This window comes from Onychomys torridus, chromosome 5 (genome assembly GCF_903995425.1).
Source record: "Onychomys torridus chromosome 5, mOncTor1.1, whole genome shotgun sequence".
Lineage (NCBI taxonomy): Eukaryota > Metazoa > Chordata > Mammalia > Rodentia > Cricetidae > Onychomys > Onychomys torridus.
This window is the reverse complement of record NC_050447.1, coordinates 131,887,699-131,915,074: the sequence shown is the minus strand read 5'-3', so window position 1 is coordinate 131,915,074 and position 27,376 is coordinate 131,887,699. Positions and strand designations below refer to the sequence as shown.

At 45.4% G+C, this 27,376-nt stretch overlaps 1 protein-coding gene across 8 annotated transcripts in view; it reads right to left on the bottom strand.

The window, feature by feature from the left end:
* Ntrk2 (neurotrophic receptor tyrosine kinase 2) overlaps positions 1-25,912 on the bottom strand; it is a 337,894-nt gene extending 311,982 nt beyond the window's left edge. For 2 of the 8 annotated variants that reach the window (XM_036187686.1, XM_036187687.1), the window contains exons 1-2: positions 24,490-24,620; positions 23,562-24,105 (exon numbers count right to left, since the gene is read on the bottom strand). In XM_036187686.1, the coding sequence (XP_036043579.1) occupies positions 23,562-23,773 (212 nt within the window). In that variant the 5' untranslated portion in view covers positions 23,774-24,105; positions 24,490-24,620. Of the gene's footprint in view, positions 1-23,561; positions 24,106-24,489; positions 24,626-25,006; positions 25,167-25,660 lie in introns of those variants that run through there. The other 6 variants (XM_036187682.1, XM_036187683.1, XM_036187681.1 and 3 more) reach the window with 6 other exon arrangements.
* Between the last annotated feature and the right edge of the window lie 1,464 nt (positions 25,913-27,376).

Sequence of the window (27,376 nt, the reverse complement as noted above, 5' to 3'; positions counted from 1 at the left end):
TAGACACACACAGCTGAGTTCAGGTTTCTAGGTCTGCAGCTGGTCCCTTGCCAGCCAGGGCCCCAGCACTTCTAGGCAGGAACTGAACAGGAATACCTTGCACTACCTACTGGTGACTTACACCTAGCTACAGAAGGTTCTGGACTTTAACCATCTCCTCGAAAGCCCCACGGCAAGTCTCCCCAGAAATCTTTCCTCATGGTTCCTGGGAAGTGCTGTGGAACCCCCAGGGGTCTGCTTAAGAGAGGTATCGGACTTGAGGAAGGCCTTCATTCCCAAGGAAACATGGAAAAGACCAGGAATTTGGCAGAGGACTTCAAGAGCTTTCACCATGACAACCCGCAGCTTCTCTGCCCCCAGCCGAGGATTCTAGAAAACTCCGGACTCAGGGGCTTTCTGGCCCAGGGTCTCCCTCCAGCCCTGCCTCACAGGACTTCAGAGGAGGCCAGCAGAACAATTTCTTCACAGCAATCCAGGCTTCCTCCCACCGCCCTGCAGAGGGTAACTTTGTCCATTCCAGCAGGCTAACAGCCACTTTCTGATCACTGTGACAGCGGACAATCAAATAGTTAAAATTCCACACTCCCTAGGAACTCTCTTAGCTCCTTGAGCCCTCAGGACTTTTACCCTTGTCCCATATCAGCAACCCTTCAGAAGTCACTACTGGCCTCCACCCTCTCATGGTGTCCACAATAAGCCTTCATCCTTCCTCAAGCCCAGGTACTATTTTGGGACCCTACCTGTGAGCCTTGTTCTTAACTCTTTTTCACGCCTCCAACTATGTTCTACTGCCCTAAAAATCAGATTTCATATGCTTGAGCTATCAGAAAGTTCACCAAAATCTATTCAGAGATGCTACAGGCTTGAGACACTCCTCAAACAGCAGGGGGGCAGTACCCAAACTGCTGGGCACAGTCAGAGCTCTGTGAATCCACCCCATGGCGAGAATTCCCAGCACTCTACAGTGTGTATTTAAGACTTAGAGAGAAAAGAATGCTTTTTGAATGCTGTGGGCAGAGACAAGGAACTACAGAACAGCCTGGAAATACACATATGTCCATACATACATACATAGGAGTGACTGACAGCATAGCTGGAGAAAGCCCATTGCTAGCAAGCCTTGAAGGCTGACAGACAACTCAAATACACATGCAGGCTACAGTCACCTCATGCTGTCGCTGGTGCTCTCCAGTCTCAACTTGACATTTTAGGCCTTTATTAAGACATTTTCCTGAGGGTAAAGAATTTCCCCTCTGCAGTCTTAACAAAAAGCTGGATTTTTGAGAAATAAAGGAAGTAATATTCAGAAAACTTCATAGGGATGGCTTTGAATTGAAGGCTTCTGGAATGGATCTGCCTCACATTTTAATTTTGCATTTGCTCCTCAGTCAAATCATCCCACTAGGAAATCTCTGCAAGCACAATGAGTGGCCCTACACAGCTTGTCTTTTAGAAATACGAGCTTAAAACTAGTACAGCCCAAAAGTATGAACTCCTGGTGCCCAGATATCTGCTGCCTCACCTCCAAATAGGTAGAGGATAGATGGAGAGATAGGCTGAAGGTAGGTTGGGTTCAGAGCTATGAGTGCAATGCCTCTCCTCCCCCATACCTAGAGCCGTGGGCTGAGACACGTCAGTCTGACGTCTCAGCCATAGCGTCTTTCATAGGACATAGAACCATTTCTCAACCCCCATGCTTTGTTATCTTTGTAATAAAACAGCTCAATGGCAGAGTTGGGAGGCAGGATGTCAGTAGACATGGGAGTGGGGTAAGAGAGGGTATAAAGGGAATAAAAAGGATAGCAATATATTGTGTAATTGTACAAAATTGTCAAAATTTATATATATATATATATATATATATATATTTTTTTTTTTTTTACTTAATAAAATCTCAATGAATTAAGAATGCCCCTACATCCTGGGTCCAATGCTAAACAACTTCATTTTCTCAGTGAGAAAGCTGAGGATAAAGTTTTCAAAGTTATCCCAGAAGCAAGTGTGAGGGGTAATGTGACAGGTCAGTACAAGATACAGGATTGGGTTCTCTTACTATGGTTTCCCCTTTGAAAGAATGCCACACAGCTATGGAAACATACATGCAAAAAGTATCAAATAAGCTTGCTCAAAAAAAAATCTTAATTCTGGGTGTGGAAGCACCTGTCTTTAAAGCCCTTGGGCGGCAGAGGCAGGCAGATCTCTGAGTTCCAGGCCAACCTGGTCTACAGAGCGAGTTCCAGGACAGCCAGGGGTACACAGAGAAACCTTGTCTCTAAACAAACAGCAACAACAAAAATTCTTAATTCAGTTGGCCAACTAATTCAAACTGTCAGATGTCAGCACTTCAGCCTCCCCAGAAGTAGGCCCCAAGCAGTCTTTAAGGGGCTGTCAGAGATCGTCTCATGATGTAAAATACCACCAGGGGACTTTTTATTCGTTCCCTTTCTCAAGAGAAGGAAACTGAGCCTCAGCCATGCCTAGTGGTTCCCCCAAAGGTCACGTAGCTGCTGAAGATGTGAACCTAGATTTTCAGCCTCTGAGGTCTGACCTCAGAGCCACAGTGCCAAGTCACTAGGACTTCTGTCCTGTTTTGCTTTGTTTTGCTGTGATAAACACCATGACCAAAAGCAACTTGGGGAAGAAAGGGTTTATTTTAGCTCACAGCTTATAGTGAGGGAAGTCAGGACAGGAACTCAAGACAGGATCCTGGAGGCAGGAACTGATGCAGAGGCCATGGAAGAGTTCTGCTTACTGGCTTGCTCTTCATGGCTTACCAGCCTGCTTTCTCACAGCCTCTTGCCCATGGAGGGCACTGTTCACAATGAGTTGGGCCCTCCCACTTCAATCATTAGTCAAGAAAATGTCCCACAGGCCTAACTCCAGGCCAACCTGATGGAGGCATTTCTCGGTTGAGGTTCCTCTTTGTAGATGACCTTAATTTATATCAAGTTATTAAAAAAAAAAAACCTAACCAGTACACATACAGACTTGTAAATCTAGTACCTTCAACAGAGAGTTTCTAGAATGTCTTCATAATGGATCTTCACAATTAATCATGACCTAAAAGGAATGAGTAAGGACATTTTTCAGAGGATCTCACACTGTATCTATGTGGGACTATAATAGGAGATAGGAAATTACCCTTAGTTTCCCACACAATGCCAACCTCTGAGCACTGAAGCTTCTAAGAACAGCTCCCAGGCCCTAGAACTTGTGAAGGGAAGTGTTTGGAAAGCAGTAAATGGTGGGGTCCACGACGGAAGCATTGTGTGCTGGTTCTACTGTGTGTTAGCACCATGACCTGGGGGAAGGGCCACGTAGGGTTTCCTTGTCAGAGTTGGAAAATGACAGTAACCATTACATGCCTCCTACATGAAGCCCTCCCCTAGGGCTGCTTATTCTAACGAGCACTCACTGAGGCTGAGCACTGTCTTAGTTACTGACAACCTGGTAAGTTTAATGCCACACATCTCCAGTGCTCACATCTAAGGAAGAGGCATATGGACTTGATAATATTTCAGACCTCTTCAATGTACAACTATGAGAAAAGTTCCCCCAAGTAATTATGGACAAAAAGGTTACCCTCTGCATTTTTCTCTGAGAGTTTAGAGAGCATTGTGCTTGTCTGTGTCTGCCAACATGAGCTTTCCAACAAGGAACAGCACCATTTGTCATCAGAAAACTTAGTTGGAGGGGTAGCATAAGGTCTACATAAAACACATCAGTATCTACCAGGAAGATGTAAGTTTAACTGAATTATTACATTGTCTCCCATGCAAATTTAAGACTACAATCTAACCAACAAGTGATGTGCCAAATCCTAAAGATGGGTTACACAGTTGCAGCAAGCCATGTGATCTAGATCTCTCTCTGTCGCTGGGATCAAACACTGACCAAAAGCAATTTAGGATGGGAAAGGGTTCATTCCAGTTTGCAGGTCACAGTCTGTCCTTTAGGGAAGATGGGGCAGGAACTGAAGCAGGCACTGAAACCGTGGGGTAACTTTGCTGGCCAGCTCACATCCTGCCTCACTCATTGGCTCACTCTTAGCTAACCTTCTTGTACAGCCCAGGGTCACCTCCATATGGGGTGATGCTGCCCACAGTAGGCTGGTGCTATTCACTTGGGTTGTATCCTCCTGTATCATTTAACAATCAATGCAATCCCCCACAGACATGTCCACAGGTTAATCTGATCTAAGCAATTCCTTACCCAAGGCTTTCTACCCTGTTGATTCTAGGCTGTGTCAAATTGAAGATTAAAACTAACTAGGGCACCATGTCGAATCCTGATCTGCCCAATGCAGTGTGTTTTCTCTATTTTTTTCCTCTCATGTTTTATTAGTCACTAATATTTTTAAACTAGTAATTGACACATTTGAATCCCCTTCTCCCCTCAAATACACACTAAAATAAATAAAATGAAATGAAAATCCAGAGGATAAAGGAAACTACTCCAGTATTCCATCCTAGATCATGTGGGTGACCAGCTGTGCCACCTCCAAGGATCTGAGTGTATTTCTACTTGTAACTTCTTGACTGACTCTGGCTGTTCCTTCACTGCCTCCTGAGAAGGTTTTATGATACTGACTCCATTCTTGCTTTGAATCTCCTCTGAGACATTAATGCCCTATAAAATTCACCTTGAAAAGAGTTGCCTAAAGATCCCTAAAATGAGCCTCATGCAATAAAATGACACAAAAAGGACCATAAACACCTCATTTTAAAAACAATAACAAAATACTTCCTGTGGTAATATGGCTCTGAAATTCCCCCAAAGGCCAAATACAAAAGGTGGGTTTGCCAGCTCCTATGTCTGATAGGAGGTGGTGCAAGCCTTGGGGGGTGGAGCCTCATTGGAGGAAGCCAGTGCCCCTGGAGAGCCACATAAAGAGCATCCCTTATTCAAACCCCCTCTCACTCTCTTCCCACTGTGATGCTCTGCCTTACTACAAGCCAAGGGTCACAGACAGAACAATCCTTTGCTCCTGTATGACCTCAGTGCCTTGGGTACTGTGTCCCAGCAAAAGAAAGCTGATTAATACACTTTTTTTTTCCAGAACAATAGACATAGCCAAACATAATTTAGTACTTCATGTGATGGTGGATAAATCCCAGAAGGAGATTTATCAGAAGGAGGAAAAAGTAGATTCTGTGTGATAATTTTTAAAGCTCCAAGGAATATGGTTAATATCATCCGGCCTTGTCTCTGGCAAGTCACAGTAGCCTAGTGCAGCCAATGGGAAGACATTGTTCAGCAGGTACCATGACATGGCTTTGAACTATGACAGTACAAGGACAAAATGGTCCAAACACTGGATGATTAGGAAAAAAGTTACTGAAGTTCCTGTCTAAGCCAGCATATTTATTTAGGATAAGCGGTTCAGTGGGAATTATATGAGGAATACGTGAGCTCCTCCTGTGATTTGAGGTGCAGTTCACAGGTAATTCATCCTGGCAGGTGCGCTGGGGAACCATTCCTCTCAGTTTGGAAACACCACAGGAGAGAGCTTCCCTATGGCTGGAAAAGCTGCCAGGTCACAGCTGCTCTCGATGGCCAAAACCATCTCGGCTGCCCTGTTAGCATGACTCTGGGTCTCCACCATTGCTCCAAATTCTGGAGATGTCACATTGCTGCATCGCAGCATGCCTGGGTCTGCCTGCTGCTTCCTTTGCAGCTCATCTTCGTGTGCAGGCAGGGCGGCTTCCACCTGGATGAGCACGAAGGCTGGGCTGCTCAGTCTCTGTAAAGAGATGTCAGTCCCCACCATCTGCTTGTCTGGTTTGCAAGAACAGACTAGAATCTGTCCTTATTCAACACAGAGATGAACATTTCTAGGCTCTGATCAGAGGAGACAACCACAAGCAACACAGTAGAGCTTGTCAGAGCTCTGCTCACGAAAGAACAGGTGGTGAGGGGAGTCTGAGGTTATAACACGCATGACCCCGAGTGGGCAGTGAGGCGAGTGTGACCCTCAGAGAATGAACTCGATCCTTTTTAGCCTTTGCAGACTCCATGTCACTGTCATGTCCCCTGCTTTCTCCAGAAGAAAGTGAAATCTACCCATGGATCTTTGTAAAATCTGTGTACTGGATCACTCACTGTCCTTGCAAAGAAATTTCTTTCAGCACAGGGTGCCGGCAAAGCTGCGCTCCTGTGGGATTAGGAGGTTGTCTCCTTCCTAATAATGAGTTTTTCTTTTCACTGCCAGGAAGCTGAGGACAAATGCTGGACTCAGTCATTGTAACTAATCCAAGCGTTCGGAGTAGACGATGTTCTGATCTCTCTCTTGTCTTTAATCCCTATTTCCTCTTATTTTTACCCTGTTAACTTTATTACGTAAAATTATCGTCATCAACTGTTCAAACTAATAAGGAATTGTTTGTTGTGCTTCTAATAATTATTCATTAAAAATATGTGACCATAACACATAATTACTTGATCTTATAGTGAGATCATCTTACAGGATAAATACTGATTAAAAAAATGGAAATTTCACCAGAAGTGGTGACATGTTCCTTTAATCTCAGCACTTGGGAGGCAGAGGCAGGTAGGTCTCTGTGAGTTCAAGCCAGTCCAGTCTACCTGGAGAGTTCCAGGTTCTGCCAGGGCTACATAATAAACCCTGTCTCAATTTTTTTCTTGAAACTTTGATCCCATGCATTAATCTTATTTTTAAATGCTTTCTCCTCTCTCTGTTACTTCAGGTAAACTAGTGTGCTATTGATGGTTCCCAAGGAAGAAACACCAATGAAGAGCCCGGGCTGAGGAAACCTGACAGTACTTCAACCAACATAAATCATGGCAGAACAGCTCTGAAAGCTGTGGGCCTCTGGGCCAGACAAGTCACTCTCCACAGACAGAGCCTGGGAGCTGATATCCCTGCCCCAGCCTCAGGATAGATCAAGCATGAAGAGGGAAAGTGAGCAGTGAACAAACACCAAAGAGGAATGGTGTAAATGGTGAGGCGTCGGGGTCTCTGTGAGTCTGTTTCTAGCTGGCACGGCTTGTGACTAGGGTTATGAGGGTGAAGCAAAGCAGCGCCTTGGCGCATGCCACTCAGTTTCCCCTCCAGTGCTTCAAAAGGCACAAGATCACGTCTTTGGAGTCACAGTACAAGCATGCTAGTGGGAGTGATCCCAAGTGTTAGGGGCTGCTGTGTGACTGTGATGTGGGGAAGTTATTGCACAGAAGAGGGACTGTGTCTACATCTTTTAAACAGATCTGTTATAAAAACCCTTATTCATGGAACATGATTATTTAAAAACCACATTTCTGAGCTAGCTGGATCACTCTTAGCAGAAAGTAGAAGGGTTGTTGGCAAAAGATGTGGGTGCAGGCCTGGGTCTGGCTGTTTGATGTCTATGTCCAGGATTATGTACACCAAAGACCTTTGGGAATGGATACTGGGATGGCATAGCACACAGATGCGCAAAATGCCAGTAGACCAAACATTCAAAATACTTGAAATGCATATATTTTGTAGAAGCCTTGTGATTAAAAAATAATAACTGGGGGAAATTGGAGTACAAACTGTTTACCTCTAGAGTCCAGAAGAACAGTTAGAAACCTGCTAAACAAAGTAGACAGGTCTACTGGACATGTAACAGCTGTAGAAAAAGACTCTGACCTGAATGTCAGGGGTTAAATCTGCCTCTTCTCTGCTCAGCACACAGATGGGCAATATCCCAAACAACCAAGCACACCAAGGGAGATGAACATACTGGGCAAACCAGCCCAGAGGCATTCCACCGTGCAATAGCAGGATGGACGCCATTCATTCGAATCTGTGCTCTCAACCACAGTGCCTGCCCAATGCCAAGGTCAAGGGAAATCCTTTTGCTTCCTTACAGTTCCTCCTCAGCCTCACAAAATCCCCCTCAAAATACAGTTGAGGACAGACAGTCAAAACCTGAGAATAAAGGGTAAACTGAGTCAAGCATTTTACATGCATTTGCTTAATTCAGCCTCACAATGTCCTACAAGAAAGGTTCTGTGATTACCCCTTTTTCCAGATAAAGAAGCAGAAACAGGAAGTGAATCAACAGAGGCTGCTTGACCCACTTCCTAGAGCACATAGCAATAAATCCTTCCTTACAGTAGTGACCACACCCTGAGAATGTGGAAATGAACTTGACCATTTGCTTGTCCATGCCACCTGAGCCAATTAGTTTTTGATTAAAAACAAAAAACAAAAAACAAAAAAACCTTTACCTCAGTCAGAATGGCTATCATCAAGAAATCTGACAACAAGTGCTGGAGAGGACATGGAGGGAGAGGAACCCTTATTCTCTGCTAGCGGGGTGCAAATTAACATACCCATATGGAAGTCAGTTTCCTCAAAGAGTAAAAACAAAATTTCCACATGACCCAGCTATTTCACTCCTAGGCTTATACCCAAGAGCTCCCTATCCCCCGGAGATATTTGGACATCTGTGTTCCCTGAAGCTATCTGTGAGAGCAAGGAGATAGAGCCAGCCTACACACCCATCAGGAGAAAGTGGAGGCTAAAAACCCGGCACGTGCATAAAGTGGAATACTATTCAGCTCTAAAGAAAAATACAATCATGAAATTTGCAAAAGAATAGACTTAGAATGTGTAATATTCACTTGAGCCACCCAATCTCAAAAAGAAAAGGAGAGTGGGCTGTCCCTGAGATGAGGCTCCCAGCCTATGATGTCCATGTGCTTGTGTAGTATAGTAGAACATTTAGAAATGGGGGTGACAGGAGGGTGGGATGCTGGTAAAGGACACATGAGTTAGAAGAGAAGGCAGGAAGCAAACCATTTTTATAGTTTTAACTCTGTTTCTCCCCTTTAGTGGTGAATTCATGCATAAAACTATATTTGGCAGTGAATGTGTAAAACTTTAAGTGAGGCTCATAGCTTCAGAAAGACCATTCTAACTGTATGGAAGGTGTAAAGAGTTTCGAACTGGGCAAGTATTTGGGTGGCTTCCTTAATCTACCTGTGCAATGCTTACAATGAAGTTATTGTTTTTAAGATTTAAAAAGAAAAGAAAAATGGTGAGAAAGAGAACTATCATAACATCAGGGTTCTCCCAGGATCGAACAGCAGTGGGGGAGGAGGAGAAGAGTAGAGATCACATCCCGTGATCATGCTGTCCTTGCTGGGAACATGGCTTGCCATGTGTCACATCCCTGCAGAGTAAGGTGAGGCTCTGCTATGAAGAAGTTTGAACAGCATGGTGAGCCCACTGCATGCTCTCAGGAAATGCACCCCATGATGATGCTGTTCTAGAGCATTCTCCCAGCTCAATACCACAGTGACACCTGCTAGACAAGCTGGTCCACAGACCCTTCGCTCTGGGGAGTAGCCTAGGCAGCTTGAAGGTACCCCTTCCTTATTCTTTTACCAGGTCAGGTGAAGATTGGGCCAAGGGATAACAGGCTCCTACCTGAGTCATACCCTTGCTTCTTGGCCAGGTGTCCAAGTCTCAGAAACCCCTACTAAAAAACATTAAATCTACAACTGGCACCTATAAAGGACTGTTCTTTTGAGTCTCACCTCCCAAGGGCAAACTATGCCATGGGTATGCACATCTCTAACCTTGATGTTGTGGAGAGAGGCTTTTCTATGGTGGTGTACTGGGAAATCAGGTGTGATGTCTAGATTGTGCATCATTATGAAACTGACTGTAATGTTGACCTCTACCATGAGACCCATGACTCTACCAATTTGAGACCTTTCTTATCAGAGGACAGCATTATAGTCAGTTTCATAATGATGCCTACTCCTTTTGAAATTCTTAACTTCCAAAACCCATGGGGAAATCTAAACATATATAAGTATATATTTATATATAAATATATAGCATTATATAAACATAAACAAATGGATGTTATTTAACTCATGGAGGAATTATCTGTTTGGATCTTTCAACACCATCTGTTCACCTATAGATCCCTCCACTCTATTTCTAAAAGCTTTCCAATCTCATATGGCAGTTATTTTATGATTAGTTCTGCAAACAACTATAAAAATTTCTCAGATGCAAAATCACGTTGATCACTATAAATGCAAATGAAGCCCCATGCAAGGTGCACAGCTTCAGCCTGATGCATCTTGACTGAAAAGACACAGACACATACAGTATCAGGTAGGGTGGTAAACTGCCCCCAGCATTGTGTGATTCTGCTTCTAACATCTACAGTTCTCTGAGAAAAGTGAACAACCTCTGCCATGTGCTATACAAGGAGCATGAATCCCATATGAACTCCCATGCCAGCATCACCTTACATGTGAAGCACTGTATTGCAGCTTCAGAGAGAGCTGCAATTCACTCCTGAGGCTCTCTGCTATTGGCTACTACACAGCACAGCAGACACAGCTCTGCATCAACACATCCACTTCTTCACCGGAGATCAAATGTCTTCCCTAGACTCATCTCTGCTCTTTCTGCATCTTTCTGCATCTGTGGCCCTTTACCCTCCCATCTCACCCCTACCATCCTTCTTGTTGAATAAATGTTCATCTGGCCTCACTAATCCTTAGTCTTTTCCCCTTCTATAATCAATTGATTTCTTGGCATGAACAAACTAACACTGTGCATTTTAATTCTGTGAAGGTTATTCACATAAATAAATACCATAACCTAGTGGCTTTAGAAAACTCACCTCTAGAGATTTACATATTGATGGGTAAGAAACAAATTGAGTACTCTTATTTGGAATCCTAAAGGATAGATGATAGATAGATAGATAGATAGATAGATAGATAGATAGATAGATAGATACATACATACATACATACATACATACATAGATAAAGATACAGATATAGATAGATAGCTGATAGGTAGATGATAGAGTAGCAGATTCATGAATGTATCTCCTTATATATGTCCAATGTGTTAAGAAAGAGCAGAAACAAGGTGCATAGTTATCATATGCACAGTTATCATGTAACTGCTCTCATGCAGCTTATGTCCTAATGGGATATTTAACACGTACACAGTGTGTACTGGGGATGCCATGTGACTGGGACACATGATGGTCCTGTAAGAGCAGGGGAGGAGGGTACAGCCTAGATATTAGAGGAGAACTGGAAACTTAAAAGGTAAGGAGAGGTCAGCTAGGAGTAGAAGGCAGAGAGCAGAGAGATGGCTTCCGGCCACTGGGGCAGCCAATAGGCACTGAGAGTAAGTGGGAAGACAACTTGGTGCTGAAATGCCAGAGTGGCCACAGCTCAGCACTAAAGTACTAAAGGACTAACAACACAGATAATAAGGCCAGAAAAATGGCACTGAATCAAGGACACGGAGCTTCTGAGGCTTATGATGGAGATGTTTTGTGGAGGATAAGAGATAGTGGTGGAGTTTCATTCTTCTACACACAGATAACCAGCTTTCCCAGCACTATTTTAGAAGAAACATACAGTGTGCTAATGATCCAGCTTCACACCTGAACCCCTACTGCACCTCTATGGAAAAGTCTTCCTCTACATCATCATGACTAGGGAGGTGCACACCCATGGCATGGTCTACCCTCATGACATCAAGCCCAAAGAAAAGACCTCCATGGGCCCCAATGATTGATTTTATATCTTTTAGTAGGGGATCCTGAGGCCCTGGACATAGGCCAAGAAGGGAGTGTGTCGTCTTCAGGTAGGAACTTCCCTGTGTCCATTGAACCTTTCCTCACCTCATGTGAAAGAACATGGTGGAAATGCACAGAGTGAGTACCTTCAAGATGCCCAGGATACTCCCCAGAGCTAAGGGCCTGCAGACCAGTGGGTTCATCACCCCATCATTGCCATTTCAAGAGAGGAGACTGCCCTAGGACGGGGTAAATAAAGGGGTGTTGCCTTGGCTAGTTTTGTGTCAACTTGATGCAAGCTAGAACCACTTGAAAAAAGGGAACCCTCAACTAAGAAAATGCCCCCACCAGATTGGCCTGTGGGCATTTTCTTCATTGATATTTATGGGGGAGGGCTCAGCTCACTATGAGAAGTACCACTTCTGGGATGGCGGTCCTGGGTTCTATAAGAAAGTGGGCTGAGGAAACCATAAGGTGCAGACCAGTAAGCAACACTCTTCCATGGTCTCTGCTTCAGTTCCTGCCTCCAGGTTCCTCAGCAGTGGACTGCGATGTGGAAGTGTAAGCTAAAATAAACCCTTTCCTCCTGAAGATGCTTCTGTATTGGTGTTTACCACAGCAGTAGAAACGCTGACTAAGACAGGTGGATTTCTTGAGAATATCCAGTGGGGCCACCAGGTTGTTTAGACAGCTTTGAAGAAAACAAAGAGGTGTGTGTAGCTCAGATAGAATTATAGCTTAAACACATTAGGTGAAAACAACCAAGATTCAGTACAGTGGGTATAAACAGAAGTATCTGTGTCTGCGTCTGTGCTATGAGCACAAGCAGACTATTTCTGGAAGGAGAAGCAGACTGAGACAATAGAGGAGTTGCATTGGAAAGGGACCGAGAGGCTTAAGATTGCAGCATCAGTTAGAAGAGAGACTAACATTTCAGAAGATACTCATTCATACTGCTTTCATTGTTTGTGATGTTCAATATTACTTTCTTAAAGTTAATCCAAAAAAATCACATATAATAAAATTAATGCATTTCAGAGAGAATAGATAGATAAAATCGTCCTAAGGAATTCAAAAGGCTCTTGGGCTATAGAAAAAATGAATGTGTCAATCAGAACTAATCCTGAGCAGTGAGTGAAAGAGAGAGAGGATCCATGCCCTGATGGAGATGGAGCCTCCACCAAGCTTAGCCTAATGCTGCCAAACATCTTAACTATAAAATTAAATGCCCTGGGCTCTGATTCCAAGAACCTTAAGCTAGTTTTCAGACATAATTTGTTCTTCTTTAGAGATCTGCTGTACAGAAAGAGATTTTTATGCTGATCTCTGTGTTCGATCCCAAGCAATAATTATGTGGACTCTTTATATTGTGGCATAATGACAACCAAGAAGGATGGAAGAATGGGGAGTAGGGAGACCATCATCTTTGGGAATGAGAACCTCAGAGAAATTATTAGCAGTGTCATGACAAAAAACAACATTTTGAAAAGGCTAGTACCATCCCCACACCTATTCTGGCTATAGAGCTACACATGCCTAAAGTGGGGAAGGAGGCAGGCATACAAACTAGGAGGCTACCACAGCATTTTAAGAGAAAGATGATGGTGATAGAAGTTAAATTGTTTTTAATTAAGTATTTATTTGATATTTGTTTTCCCTCCAGATTGTAAGCTCCCCAAAACAGGCAAGGTCAACCTTTCTCATCACATCTCAAGTACTAAGCACAGTGTCCCACACAAAGTAAAAGCCCAGTAAATATTTAAAGAAAGGGGGATGGGTAAGGGAAGAGGGAATAAGATGGACAGGAAACTAAAAAGAAGAGACTATGTTTCTTTAAGAAATGTTTGAGTTGAATTTATATGAATGACTATAATAATTTAAAGAGAGAGAAAAATCCAGGTTTCTGGCCTGTGAGGCTAAGTGGGCTGTGGCATCATCCATTAAGGGAAGGGAACAGCAGATGGGCCAAGGACAGTGACTATGAATTTAATTTGTAAGTGCTGAGTGTCATACACTATTGCATATCCAGAAGGAGTGATCAGTAACAGTTGAGCACACAAACCAAAAGATCATCCCTGAAAGTTTATGAAAATATGTATGGAACTTCATTAGCACGAAGAAGGCAGCAGGTCTTGAGAATGGAAGGAGCCCAAGAACAGAAGCATCTCTGGTCAAAACTTCAGGGACGTCAACTTTGAGTGGAGAAACAGAAGATGACTCTACAAGAAAAGCCTAAGGGCAGTGGCTGGAGACAGCATCATGTGACGCCATGGCCCAGGGGAAAGGGGCTTCAAGAAGGAAAGGGCAAGAAATCCCAGTGCTGCTCAGAACCCCCACAATCAGGGCAGAGTGCTACAGTTTCAGATGGGTGTGGAAGGACACATGTGACAGGGGACCCAGATCAGTTTTGAGGTCCAGCTTTGGTAGGTCAGGTGTTCCTAGTCTGTCAGGTTGTGCCATACTGTCCCCAATAACACCTGTGGAGACTCATTAGGCAAATGAAGTGAAGGAGTTTGATGAGCGGAAAGATAAGATTTGATCCCTGTTGACATGGCATACTCCATCACCATTGTCACGAAAGGCCAACCTAAGGGACGAATGAGTTAGGGACACTCCAGAGTCTCAGCCATAGTAGACCAGACATGTGTCAAAGTTATTGTCAATAAGCATACAGCAGTGAGTTCTGATTAAAAATCAGCACTTGAGCTAGCTGGTATAAGCATTTAAAATGCAGGTAGATGGTACATGCTAAGAATGTTATCCCTACCAGGAAGGGTTGTGAGGAACCTCAATGATCTTAGTGGGAATCCACAGAATACTGTCCAGTGCAGCAGAGAGCTGACTTGAGGCGGGTGACTTAGAGAAATCCTGTGTGTCAGAATTCTGCTACCCAGTCACCCATAGTATCACAGCAGGCTCGATTTAAAAAAAATAAATAATAACAGAACACAAAAAGGAATCACTAGTGTATGCCTGACTGATCAGATGCTAGAGCCTCTTAAAGGTTAGTATCCATCTAAGTCCCTACTTCTAAGTTCAACACTCAAGCTGTTAAGGTGGTCACAGCATCCCAGACCCAGGGTTGATTTAGATGAACCAGCATCCCAAAGGTGCCAGACCCTCTCATTCACTCTGGTAGTTTCAACATATCTTGGACATTGCTTTTGCTGCTGTAACAAAAATACTGGAGGCTGAGCTGATTTAATTTGCAGTTCTCCAAGGCCAAGTACATGGCAAAGCAGCTGCACAGTATCTGCTAAGGTCTCATGACAGCTATACAGAGCCAAAGGAGGAGGAGATACAGGGACCACCCTCTTACAACAACCCATTTTCATTGTAATAAATACAGTCACATGATAGCTGACTCATGCCCTAAGACCAAACAGAGTACCTCCAGAAAGACCTCAGTTCACTCCTGGGGTGTGACCCATGGTCTACTCAGCTCCCACTAGGTTCTGCCTCTAAGGTTCCACCACCGCTCTATAACACACATGGGGACTGAGGTGCCAGCACAAAGACCCTTGAGGTCAGACCTCATACAAAGTTTGTCAAAGTCCAAATAGCATTTTCCCGTAGAGGGCCCCTTTCACTTTCACCAGGCTCCTTTACCCATTTTCTGTGTTAACCTTATTCACCCTGAGTCCAGATGAAAGAACAGTGTTTCTAAATCACAGGTCACCTACTCAGAAAGAGCAAAAAAGCAAGATTGCTCCACAATCCATTAAGCATTTGCCACCAAATCACCACTCCCTCTTTTGTGTGTGTGTGTGTGTCTGTCTGTCTGTCTGTCTGTGTCCTAGGAGCATGAGGAGGAGATGAAAAGTACCACAGACATAAGGAGCTGAAAAGTCACAAATGGGAAGAGCTGTAGCACCCAGGTGTGCTTGTCAGTTTGAACTGCTATAAACAAAAAATGTGTAAATAAGTAATTTTTGACAGCAGAACTTTATTGTTCATAGTTCTGAAGGCTGACAAGACCAAGATCAAGGTCCCAGCAGATGCAGTGTCTAACGGGGCCTATTTATCACAGGTGGCACCTTCTATGTATCTCTTCATGTTGTAGAAAGAGCAACTGAACTCTCGAAAGTCTCTTTTTAAAGGGCACTCAACCTATTCATGAAGGGTCTGCCATCTCCTGGCACCATTGCTTTTGGGATTAAATGTCAACATATGAATCTAGAGGTGGGCATAAACATGCAAGCCTTAGAACATGGGACACAAAACCTTCTGTAGCACCCTAGAGAGGTCATAGGACAGCTTTGAAGTGAAGCTGGATCCAACTAAACAGTAACTGTGGTATGTTGGCTTGCTTGGGGTTTCCTGTTCAGTTGGCTAGTTGTGTGGGTGGGTAGGTGGATGGTTAGTTAGGTAGTCATTGGTGGGTTGGGCGGTTGGATGAATGGGTGAGTGGTTGGTTGTGTGGGTAGGTAGTTGTGAGATTGTGTGGGGTGTGTGGTTAGATAGGCAGTTTGTTGGTGGTTTGGGCTGTTGGGTGGGTGGATAGGTAGTTCTTTGGTTGGTTTGTGGTGCCAAGGATTGAGCCTAGAGCCTTGAGCATGCTGGGTATGCCTTCTACCACAAAGCCACTTCCCCAGCCCAGTTTGTTTGTTTTGGAGAAAAGTGCTTAGTTGTGTTTTATTTTTATTTTTTAATCATACCCTGCCAGGGAAACTAAAGGTCACCATGCCAAGCTCTCTTGCTCACACATAACAAATGAGTAAGGCAACTTCAGCAAAGAAATACGACCTGTGTACAGTGAGCAAGAGTCACATTTGGCTATGAAATTTCTCTCAGCTCACAAGGGACTCTGGGGTCTGTAAAGTAGAAATAACCCCTGTGACAAGGCTTAGGCTTTCTGATCTTTGGAAATAGTCATTCATTTATTTATTTATTTGTATGTGTGTACACACGTGTACGTGTAGGCGTGTGTGTGTACGGTGTTTGTACATGTGTGTGAAGTTCGGAAGACAACTGGCAGGAGACAGGCTACCCACGGGTCCCCAGCCTTGGTGTCAAGTCACCCTAACTGCAAGTCGCCATTTTGCTCTCTAGTCCTTTTGAAAAATTCTTTTTCCTGATTTTACCCTTTAACATTGCACCATATTTCACAAGTCATGTGAAAACTCAAATCCCAGCCTTCTTTGATTCAGAATAATTTCCATTTGTGTTGAAAGCTCATCAGAGACTCAGGAGATGCACTAACATTTACAAACTTCGCTCTGAGATGTCCCATCAGGTCACAGGCAAGCAAGCAGTGCAATGATTAAAATGAAATTAAAAGAGTAACTTAAAGCAGCTAAGCTTCCATTGCCAGAAGTTTTATAAGTCACCATAATTCAGCCTGAAGAATCACACAGAGTGCAGTTTTAGCAGAGATTTATATATGCATAGTCACAGGGTTCTACACGAATATCATTCTGGGGTAATATGAGTATGTAGGGAAGGCTGGGGTTCTAAAAGTTCATTGATCTTTATTTGAAACAGAAAAGGAACTCTAGTAGAGTGTGATTAATAGTTTTGTTACCTATAAGAAGATTAAAAAGTACTAAAGTCACTCAAATCATGTCTCTCTTAACAGTATAACAGACTGCAAAGGAGCTGGATGAAAGTGGGGATAGGGTGGGAAGGAAAGAATGGGATGAAACATCAGTGCACCCCACACACACACCGTGGTGCTTAGTCTGAACATTTATTCAGATCTCCAGAGCTCTTTTGCCTGAGTTCTGAAAAGCGAATCCAGGCAACTGCAAGTGAGGAGACAGACCTCAGTGAGTCGCTGGAGTTCCACCCTATGTACTCCTCTGTTGGAGCGCTGGGCAGACAGTGAGCCTTCCAGTCCCTCAGAGGCCATCAAGTCCCCACCTACTTCAGTGTGAAGTTTCTAACCTACATAAGCAGACACCCAAAGAGCCCATCAGATCCATCTTGGGCAACACTCCACAGGAAACCTGAGCTCTGTCTTAGAGGTGTTTCCTCACTGGAACATCCTGAACTGTGACAATACACAGGACAGCAGCTAAGTGGACCCCTAGGTTAGCTTGCTAGCTCAGCTGCTGAGTTGAGTCTGGTGTCTTAAAGCATTGAGAGGGGCAAAAGAGAAGCCAGGAAAGGATAGTAAGTACTCTCTGGCCATGGGTCTTTCATGGGAGCTAGCAGACTATATAAAGGGCTGTGGGTCCCAACTGTGACAAAGACTTCTTTCTGTCCTGTGTTCTGTGCTCACTCTCAAGTATCAGCCAACCACACTGGTCCATTTGGCATTCCTCATCTGTGCCAAGTCATGAGGACTTTTCTTTGTAGCCCAATTTTGTGTAAGAGCTGTGTAATGAAGAGGACTGTATATGCACATATATTTTTTTCAATGTAAGGTCAACACAAAAAGGCATGTCTTTCCATGTGAAGGTAGAGTCATTGCTTTGGAATCTGTAATGGCCTGGGCCTCTTTAATTACATTGTCTCACATAGAATGTGTTTGCACAGAGCTAGCCATCCCAAGCTTGTCTTCCCCTTGCTAAAAATGCTCTAACAATTGCCTGGAGTTAGACTTCTGTCTGAATACAAAAAGCAGAGAAGTCCCCAACAGAGAGACCACAATACTCACTTGGTTGGAGGAGTCAGAACTTCTCACTCCTGCAAGACCTTGGGGATTTTGCTATGAGGAGAATGGGAGGCTCTAGGGCCCCTTCTCTTTCTATGGTCTTGATCTGAAGCAGCCTTTCTGAAGCCAGACCCTGTCACCTCATCTCATTAGGCCAGCACTGCCATGCCAACAGCCTAGTTAGCAGCTCACATTTTAAAAGACACAGTTTTGGGAAGTTCAGAGCAAAACACACCTGTATCACACTCTGACACAAAGGCTTTCAGAGATGCTCCGCTGACTCTGAGCACCAGGTACCCTCTCTTATTCCACTGCTGGTACCAGGACTGTAGCCCCTGCCCCTAGCTGAGGCTGCAAAGCCAGGAGAAACTTGTCTGAGCATTAAAACCACAGCTCTCCGCTTACATGGAGGCCAGAGTCCTCGAGACTAAGGAACCAGTTAGTGGTGTCTGGGGTGGGATCTCAAAAGTCACAGCTCCCTGTCTCCATGAGGGACTGGTTTTGAAACACCTGAAGAAAGGACTCAGTATCTGCATGCTATCTGTCTTTGGAGAGATGTGATAACTTTGGGAATATTCATGCACTCATCTCCAGATCAATATTTATGATTTCCCAATCTCTTGGACACTCCAGAGAGTGAAGTAAGTGGTGGGGGAATCCTGATGGTGTGGGATCGTTGCCTTTTTAATGGAGATCGACCAGCAATCAAATGTGGGGCTAAAATTATCAGGCTGCTTCAGTACACAGAGCCCAGAGCGCTGCCATTTGGGGCAGAAAGGTGAGATTTGTATTTTAAAATAGCTTGACAAAGTAGATCATGAAAAATGACGGAGCAACTATTAGTAATCTATGATTCTAGGCTCTTTTGTGCTCTCTCTCTCTCTCTCTCTCTCTCTCTCTCTCTCTCTCTCTCTCTCCTCTCTCTCCCTCCCCACCACCACATACACACCAAACAAAAATTTTGCCATCTATAAGTAATCTCTCTCCTGTATCGCCTTACTGACTTAGAGTAATCAAGAGGCATTAGATACTAACATTGCTCAAAGAGCTGGCAGATACAATGCCATATTCTACTCCATGACTTTTGAACCTACAAGAAACATTCTAGAGATGAAGAAGAGCAAACATAACCTAAAGATGATGGCAAGGTATGGTCCCCAGTGATGGCTTGATCATGTTTCTCTCCTTAATAAGCAATAAGTTCAAATCAGGAAAAATGACTTGCTACTTAATGCAAAAAAATATTAATGAGACAAGGAGAAATTCAATTTTTCTTCCCCAGCTAAACAAAAACTCTAGGTTTTATCCTTCAATAACCTAGATGTAGTCAAAGATCATATGGACTGTCCCTAAGGAGAAAGAGGCCTTGACCATCAGCTGCTCAGCCAACTCTTCGCCTTTGCCAACAACTTTACCAGGGAATAGTGAAAGAGATACAGCAAAAGGTTCATGAGATGGAAGCAGAGAACGACCTTAAACAAACCTACATGCAGCACAAGGGAGCTATAACCACATTGCTCCAACCTCCCACCGCTTGCTTGCAACAATGGATAACCCAACTCTTCTCTTAACTCTGAGCACTCTGAATTCCCATAAGGAAGTATCACTTTTCAGAGAAGAAGAAAATCAAACACATTTTCCTGTATATTCAACGATGGGAGGTGGGAGAGAGTGGGGTCAGAAGGGTCACGGGGCCTTGTTTTCCCCAGCACAACAGAATGAGGCTGAAGGTTTGAAAGTAAAGGGACTGCAAACGGTTATCCTGAGCTGAGGTATGTGCACACCTCCACTGTGTGGACAGCAAGGTTGTACCTCCAGCTTGCAGACTGTATTAGAAAATGAAGAGCACTGTAACTGTTAATAAGCCCAGTGTGACTTGTACAAGTGCACCCCAGATGAAAGTTATAGCTCTTAAGTGCAGAAAAACAGCAGCTCAAGTTCTAGAGCCACCGATGGAGGAGCTATGGAGTGAGTATCACACTGATGCCTTTGGCTGAATCTTTGTGAATGCCAGAATGTTTTAAACACAATTAATTGCAACAGCAAAGCTTATAAATGTGCCAGGGCCAAAATCAATGCTTTAATGGCACAGCATTACTGTACTTAACCAGGCAATGGTAAAATGCACATAGACGCTCTGGCAATAGAAGGTGTGGATTCTATTTATGCTGTGCTAAGAGAAATAAATATTAGACTTGGTTCCGCTCATTGCCCTCAATTCAGAGAATACCACCCAAGAAGTTCAGAAAAAGATCCCTATTGGCCTTCATAAACATATGCAATTTTAAAATGCACAGCCTCCATAATGTAGGCTACAGAATGCTGCAGACCTATACATTGAAAAATGCTTATCATGGTAAATCTGTTTTAACCCTAAATTAAAATGGCAAACTTAACATGCCTTTTACCTGACAGTCGGTGAGATTTAACATTCCTCTTCACAGTGCACCTTGGCATTTGACACAATGGGAACCTAAATGGCCATAACTCCAATGACATTGCACTTACATGTGACATTAGTTAGTACTGTTTTAAAAGTTAATTTAGCTCTACTATGGCATTAACCATTTACAAACATCAGTAGCTGCCACTTAGCAATGTTGAGTATGCATTTGTGATCCTCACAGAGAAATACAGATCTAGAAAGATCAGATCAGCCGATAAAGAATGTAAGACATGCTGTGACACCAAGATTTCTAATAAAATACATTCAAACAATGACTCTGACATCATAGTGTCAAGTTGACTTCAACTCTGTGCAAACACGGTGTCCTACCTGTTAACTAATCTATGCATTTATTTTTAAAATATTCTAATACTTCTCCCTATGAGCCCTAAGGGACACACACCATAGTTGAAAATGCAGATACTGAAAGACACTGTATCTTTCAATGTATACAGCAGGCTGTTGCTTTAGCATATTCTGCAGGAGGATTACAAGCATCACTCCAAAGGCCAGAAACACATAACTTCAGGGGTATACTGATAAATTAAATTGCTAGCCCAGACTACAAACAGGGATAGCACTGGACCAAATAACAAAGTTTTTAAAACATTTCATTTAGTTCCAACTTTAGCTTGTATCCTCTGGCCAAGTTGTTCAAACAAATGTTATCATGTAGAAAAAGGAGCACAGATGGGTCATATTAGGCTGAGAGTGAAACCAACTCAACTATTGATATTATTTTGAGTTCAAAATAATTGGTGCTTTCCAAAGAATCATTGCAATACATTTTACAGATAAAGACGCTCAGTGGCCAATAGATAGGTTCAAGCACCATGGAGGGTCCAAGTATACAAAAGTACCTTCTTCCAGACCTGATGGATATCACCAACCAACTCCTGCATCCTAAGTACTCAGCCACACACAGTTCTCAGCTCCCTCAATATCAATGGATTTTTCAAATCAGAGCAAGAACTATAAAACTAGATTAGGAACCAGGGCACCACAATAGAATGAGTGACTGGGACTTTAGGAAATATTTGTTTAAATGGGAAGCTGCCTTCACATAGAAAAGAAGTAACATCACCCGAAAGAAAGCAAACACAGACTGTTCCGTCCAAACTTGGTTTCATGTGTGCATCAGGCAGAAAGCTCAGCAAAGTCAGCACCAGTGCTCGGTCGATTTAGGGACACTTCCCTTTCTTTCCAAGCTGGTCTTCAAATGTTAGAGTATAACAACTGAAGTGAGAATCAGCACTATGTCTCATTTCTTTATTCATTCAGTGTCTCTCACTGAATTAAAAAAAAAAAAGAAAGAAAGAAAAGCTGCAGTATCCATCGTGTTAATGCACTTTCTTGGTCTCCAACCCCAGGAAGGCTCTGAGTTCCACAAGGCCCTGCCATCTGACTGACACTGGCCTTCGAAAAGGCAAGGGTTCTGAGAAAGGCCATAGACTCTTCAGACAAGCCCAGCTCTGGACAGGCCTTGCCAGGGCCATACCCACCCTGCACTCCCAAGGGGCTGCTGGGCTGCTTGTAAAATACTGGGAACGGGCACCCTGGACTCAGCTGTTCACGGAAGAACGGCTCAGCTGTGCCAGGCCTGCACACTCCACTCTGCCCTGCTATCGTTTCCTTCTACCCAAGTCCTATATAGCACAGCCACCACCAGCAGAACAGCAAGATTAGAAAGTACTCTTACTTACACTAAAAAACCAAACAGGTTATCAATGCCTTTGGCACTGGAGGATGCATTGGCAGAAAACACTTGTACATTGGGGGAGGGTGCATGCGCACACGCCAACCGGAAGGCCGCAGCCCAAGCCCCACTTTCAAGGCTGCCTTTCTCGGTTTCACACACTGTGACGATCACCCCGGAAACTTAGCTTTACAATCCTCTACACAGATGAATAAAACCTTGTGTTCATGAGACATAAAATGGCAAAATCTCTGGGAAAGGAAACAACAGGGCCTCCAACACAGGTGACCTAGGAATCTGGAGAAAGGACTATTGAGTTCCTGCTTGGTAGTGAATTTGTCACAAGACATCCAACAGAAAGAAAAATACATTTCTCTGCTTCTCCATCAAGCTGGAACAAGCTGGAACCTTTCTAGGGACAGGAAGGTCCAAGGCTGAGGCTAGTATCCATTAGGGTGCACACTGCTTTGCCATCCAGTCCAGTCCTAGAGAATTAGTCAACGGGCAATTAAGATTTATAATCCAAATGGTCTCAAAATCGTATCTCTGAGAAGTCAAGCCCAAATTAAATCATCCCAGGCTTTTAGGTTCCCATGATCACATTTTCTGTTTGAGTGAGTGCTTTTCGACACTCAGAACTTCTCCTCTTACAGAGCAATTCTGTTCTGGAAGCAATCTCCCAAGCAAAATCCGATAGACTCGATGAAAAGGGGAACTGGTCACCTCCAAACCTCAGGAAAAGACATTAAGGGGAAGACCCTTACTTCCTTCAACCAATTTCTGAAAGTCAGTGATTTTAACCTCCTTTCTGGTAAATATCACTGGAACTTCTCACACAACACACACACACACACACACACACACACACACACACACACACACACACAGAGAGAGAGAGAGAGAGAGAGAGAGAGAGAGAGAGAGAGAGAGAGAGTCTTTTACCAAACAAAAATGTTCTACTATAATTATCATATATGGACAGCCTGAAACACATCCTTCAGAACTTTGAAATGAAAATGCACGTGGAGTTGCCTCCCAGGAACAGAACATAGGTGCACTTATGATTATATTTCTCTACATATGAAATCTTAGTGTCACTCTTCACCAGCTGGCGGCCTGAAGCCAGTAAAACAGACAGGTAAGTGACAGGTGCTACCCCTCTGCTCTCACTTCTCACAATGCTCAGGAAGGCATCCCATCCAGGGCATATACCTGCCTAAGCCTTGAAGTGGAGGACAGGAAGAAAAAGTACAAGGAACTCACATTTCGGTGATGTTCTCCGGATCGACACTGTTAGGTTCCAACCTTGGAAATGCCACGATGCCAGGAGAAGGCTCTGTACACCAAATCCTAGAGGCACTGCATTTGCAGGACGTGGGGCAGGCGAGAGAGGGCCTCCAGAAGCCCATAACCAGCCAACATAAGCCCCAGAGCCGCGCCATGGCGGGTCCATGCCACCTCGGCCAGGGCGACATCCCTAGCCGCCAGTGCCAGTCAGTCGGAGTACGTGTCCCTACGCTGAGCCCGGCGTCCCCCGCTGGAGGGGGGAGGCCTTCCCTGCTCCCTCTTGCTGTTCTGTGCCAGTGGCCTCCCGTAGAGTGGAGCGTACCAGAGGCTGAGCCTGTCTGGGCTGAGCAGGTTGGCGCGGGCCAAACGGTTCACAGTGGCTGGGACATCGCGGGCCGCAGCTCCGAGCCACAGGGCGGTTGCATGGTCCTACACGCCAGGCACCACTCGGTGGATCTCCCTGGACTCTTTGGGTCGTAGAACCGCTAAACCGGCACGGATATCGGTGCGCACCTCAGGGCTGAGGACAAACAGACATGGATGAGACTAAGCATAGTGCCTACACACCACCAATTGGGACATAGTCCCTCCACTCTCTCCTCACCCCCACCAGACCCAAGCCTGTAGAATGGATGTCCGAGTGCCCAGCTCCCGCCCCGGAATCAACTTGCCCCCCAGTGGCCCCCCAGTGTGCCCGCCCTTCCTCCAAGCCTGAGGCTGAGGCAGGAGAGGTCAGGAAAGGGTCTTTGAGAGCAGATCCCATGGCCCAGCCAAGCCAAGGACCCTCTAAAGAGGACTCGGAGGCTGCAGCGGCGACGGAGCCCCAATGATGCTGCAGAATCCTCCCCGGCCGCTGGGCGCAGGGTGGGGGTGGGGGGCGGGCAGGTGGCGCGGCACGTCCCACCTGGGGAGCAACTGCGGCAGGGGGACCGTGCTGGCCGAGGCCACCGAGAACTGTCCGTGAGGCTCACCGGGCCTCCCACCCCAAGCGCAGGGAGCAGAGCGCAGCAGCAACAGCAGCAGCAGCAGCAGCAGCAGCAGCAGCAGCAACTGGGCTCTAACCCGCTGCCGCCGCCGCCGCCGCCGCCGCCGCCTCTGCTACTGCTGGCGAAGTGACGTGAGGGCTGACGCAGAGCAGGGGCAGAAACTCCAGAAAATTAGTATGAAATCCAAACACACACACACACACACACACACACACACACACACACACACACACACACACACAGCATAGCACCCTTCAGACAAAAGCAAGGCGGAGGGGAGGGAATCTGGGGGCGAGCAGGGAGGAGGAGGCTTGGTGCCAGCGGCTAGGCGCAGACAGCAGCATGTGGGAGTTCACACTCGCGCGCGCACACCTTGGTGGGGTAGTTGTGCGGGTGTGCATGTGTGTGCGCGTGTGTCCCTTTAGACCCAGGTACCTCTGAAATGCAGCGTTGCACCGCTGGATGCTTCTTGGATCCCTAATTCTTACATCTCTTCCATACCGCAGTAGAGTCTAGCTCCCCCTTTTTGAAATGGAAGCCGGGCTTGGTTAGGCTCTGGAAAAATGCGCTGATTCTTATTGTAGAATCCTCCCTTTCCCTCTCCCTCCCCGCTGCTTTCTCCTTTCCCACCCTGATCAGAAAGGAAAGCAAGCTATTCCCAAAATATAGAGAAGGCAAGCTACATGCCCCCCCACACGAAAATAAATATATAATGAGGTGCGTTGGCAACCAAGGACCGTTGCCCGGTTCCGGACTACCTATTTAGGGGTGGGTGGTTCCAAAGCTCTCCCTGATGGGGTTTCTGCCTAGAGAGCGCAGCCTGCAGAAACAAGTGTAGCTCTGATGGGCCTTTCTCCAGCCATTTGCGCCATATGAAGAGCCCAGCGTGAAGAAGGGAGCGCGCCTGCCGCGCAGTGGGTTCCCTAAATGCTCTGCACCGACCCTGGCCTGTGGAGTGGGTGGCTCCGCGTCATCTTCTCTTATTCTTTAACATGGCAGGATGCCGCCATTCGAAGATCACAGCTTCACTACCCATGACACCCACCCCCACGCGGGGCACCCAAGCCCTGGTCCCCTGCCCTGCCGTACCTTGCGCGTGTTCATGTGCGCGCGCATGTGCGCGAACGTGTACCCTGCGCCCGAGCTGCCCCCAGCAGGATGTGCTTCCAGCTACCGAGAGGCCAGGCTCTGGCAGCGCCCTGGAGTCTCACTGGGGACACGTGAGGCGATCCCAGAGGGTCGAATGACAAACCGTAACTGCTGTGCGGGTGCAATTAAAGGACCGCTATGGGCCGTTCTCAAGCCTTGTCTGAGCCTCTTCTCACCATTTGCGGCTCTGACTGCCCGCATATCCGCAGTCATTTAAAAGGGAATCCGGTAGATGCACCGCAGTGCCTGACACTTCCGAGGGCTCTGGTGCCCCCACGCGGGGAGAAGAAGCCCAGCACACTCCGGTGCACCAGCCCAGTGCCACCATCTCACCAGAAACTGCACAGCAGGAGCGCTCCAGCACCAGATGCGCAACCGCGCTGTGTGCACGTTGCTGCCCAGATAGTGTGCCTGTTACCCAACCCAGCCAATCTCCTGCCTCTGCCTCGGAAGTCCTCCACACAACACAGGACTATGTGCCGGAGTCCAGTTCAAAAAGAATGGTCACCTGTCTGCCAGCAAAGGCCAGGAATGGGAAGGATGGAAAAACCAGAGAAGGCAAGGTAAATGTTTGGGTCTCCGCACAGCCTTAACATCTCTAGGAAATTAAAACCAATTAGCAGGGTTTTCTTCTAGATGCCACGATGCTCAAACGCCTGGCTGAAGCCTGGAGCAAAAGCCAGCAAGTAACTTCATCCCTTCACTGAGCCCTGATACACATGGAGACTGCACTGCCAAGCTTCGCGTCACTGTCAGTTCTGCCTGAGACCTTTGCTGCCGCCGTGGCAAGGCACAGACGCCAAAGGCAAAAGTGTCTTTGTCCAGGAGACACAGTGAAACCCAATCTTGTGCTGTCAGCGTTCTTTTAGGAAGAATTTTCTGGTTACACACACAAACACATATGTATATAATATATAATATATATATATACAATATTTACTTACTGTGCATGTGTGTGGATTAACTGACCATGGCCCAATCAGGACAATTTGCGGAAGCCAGTTCTGTCCTTCCACCACGTGTGCTCTGAGATCAGGCTCGGCACCAAGTGCAGTTTCTCACCAAGCCATCTCACCTCCCTACAGCCAGTTTCTTAGGTGGAGAAACCCCCAGGAACACTGCGGAGAGGGAGGAGTAATTGTCTTCCTGTCTCCTGAGTACTCTCTCTCCTTGTTTTTCTGTGGTAGTTGGCAGTTTTAATGTGGTTTGTAGACAGTAAGGGTCTAATGAATGTTGGAATATTCACAGAATTCATAGAATGGGCGCCAGCTTCCTGCCTGGTGTCTCTTGTGCCCTGTCTTTGTCCATAGTACTTTGTCCTTTAAACAGATTATTTATGGAAACTGTTTAGAGACAGGAATTGTTATCAGTTCTATTCATTGACCTAGCTCCAGATCACAGTGGTTAAAATGTGTGCTTAATAGCAAATAAAACAAACTGAATCTGAAGCATGCCTCGCCTAAGCTCTAACATGGCCAGCTATCTGTGTAAGCCTTCTGGGACATTGTTCCTCTCATCCTCCAGCCCTGTTCTCTGAGTTCCCATAATTCTTCTAAAAATTACTCTCTGCCTCCTCTAGTAACCAGATGTGTCCTTCACTGGGTCAGGAAGGGGATCTCCTTCATTCACACTGGTAACTTAACCATAACATGGACA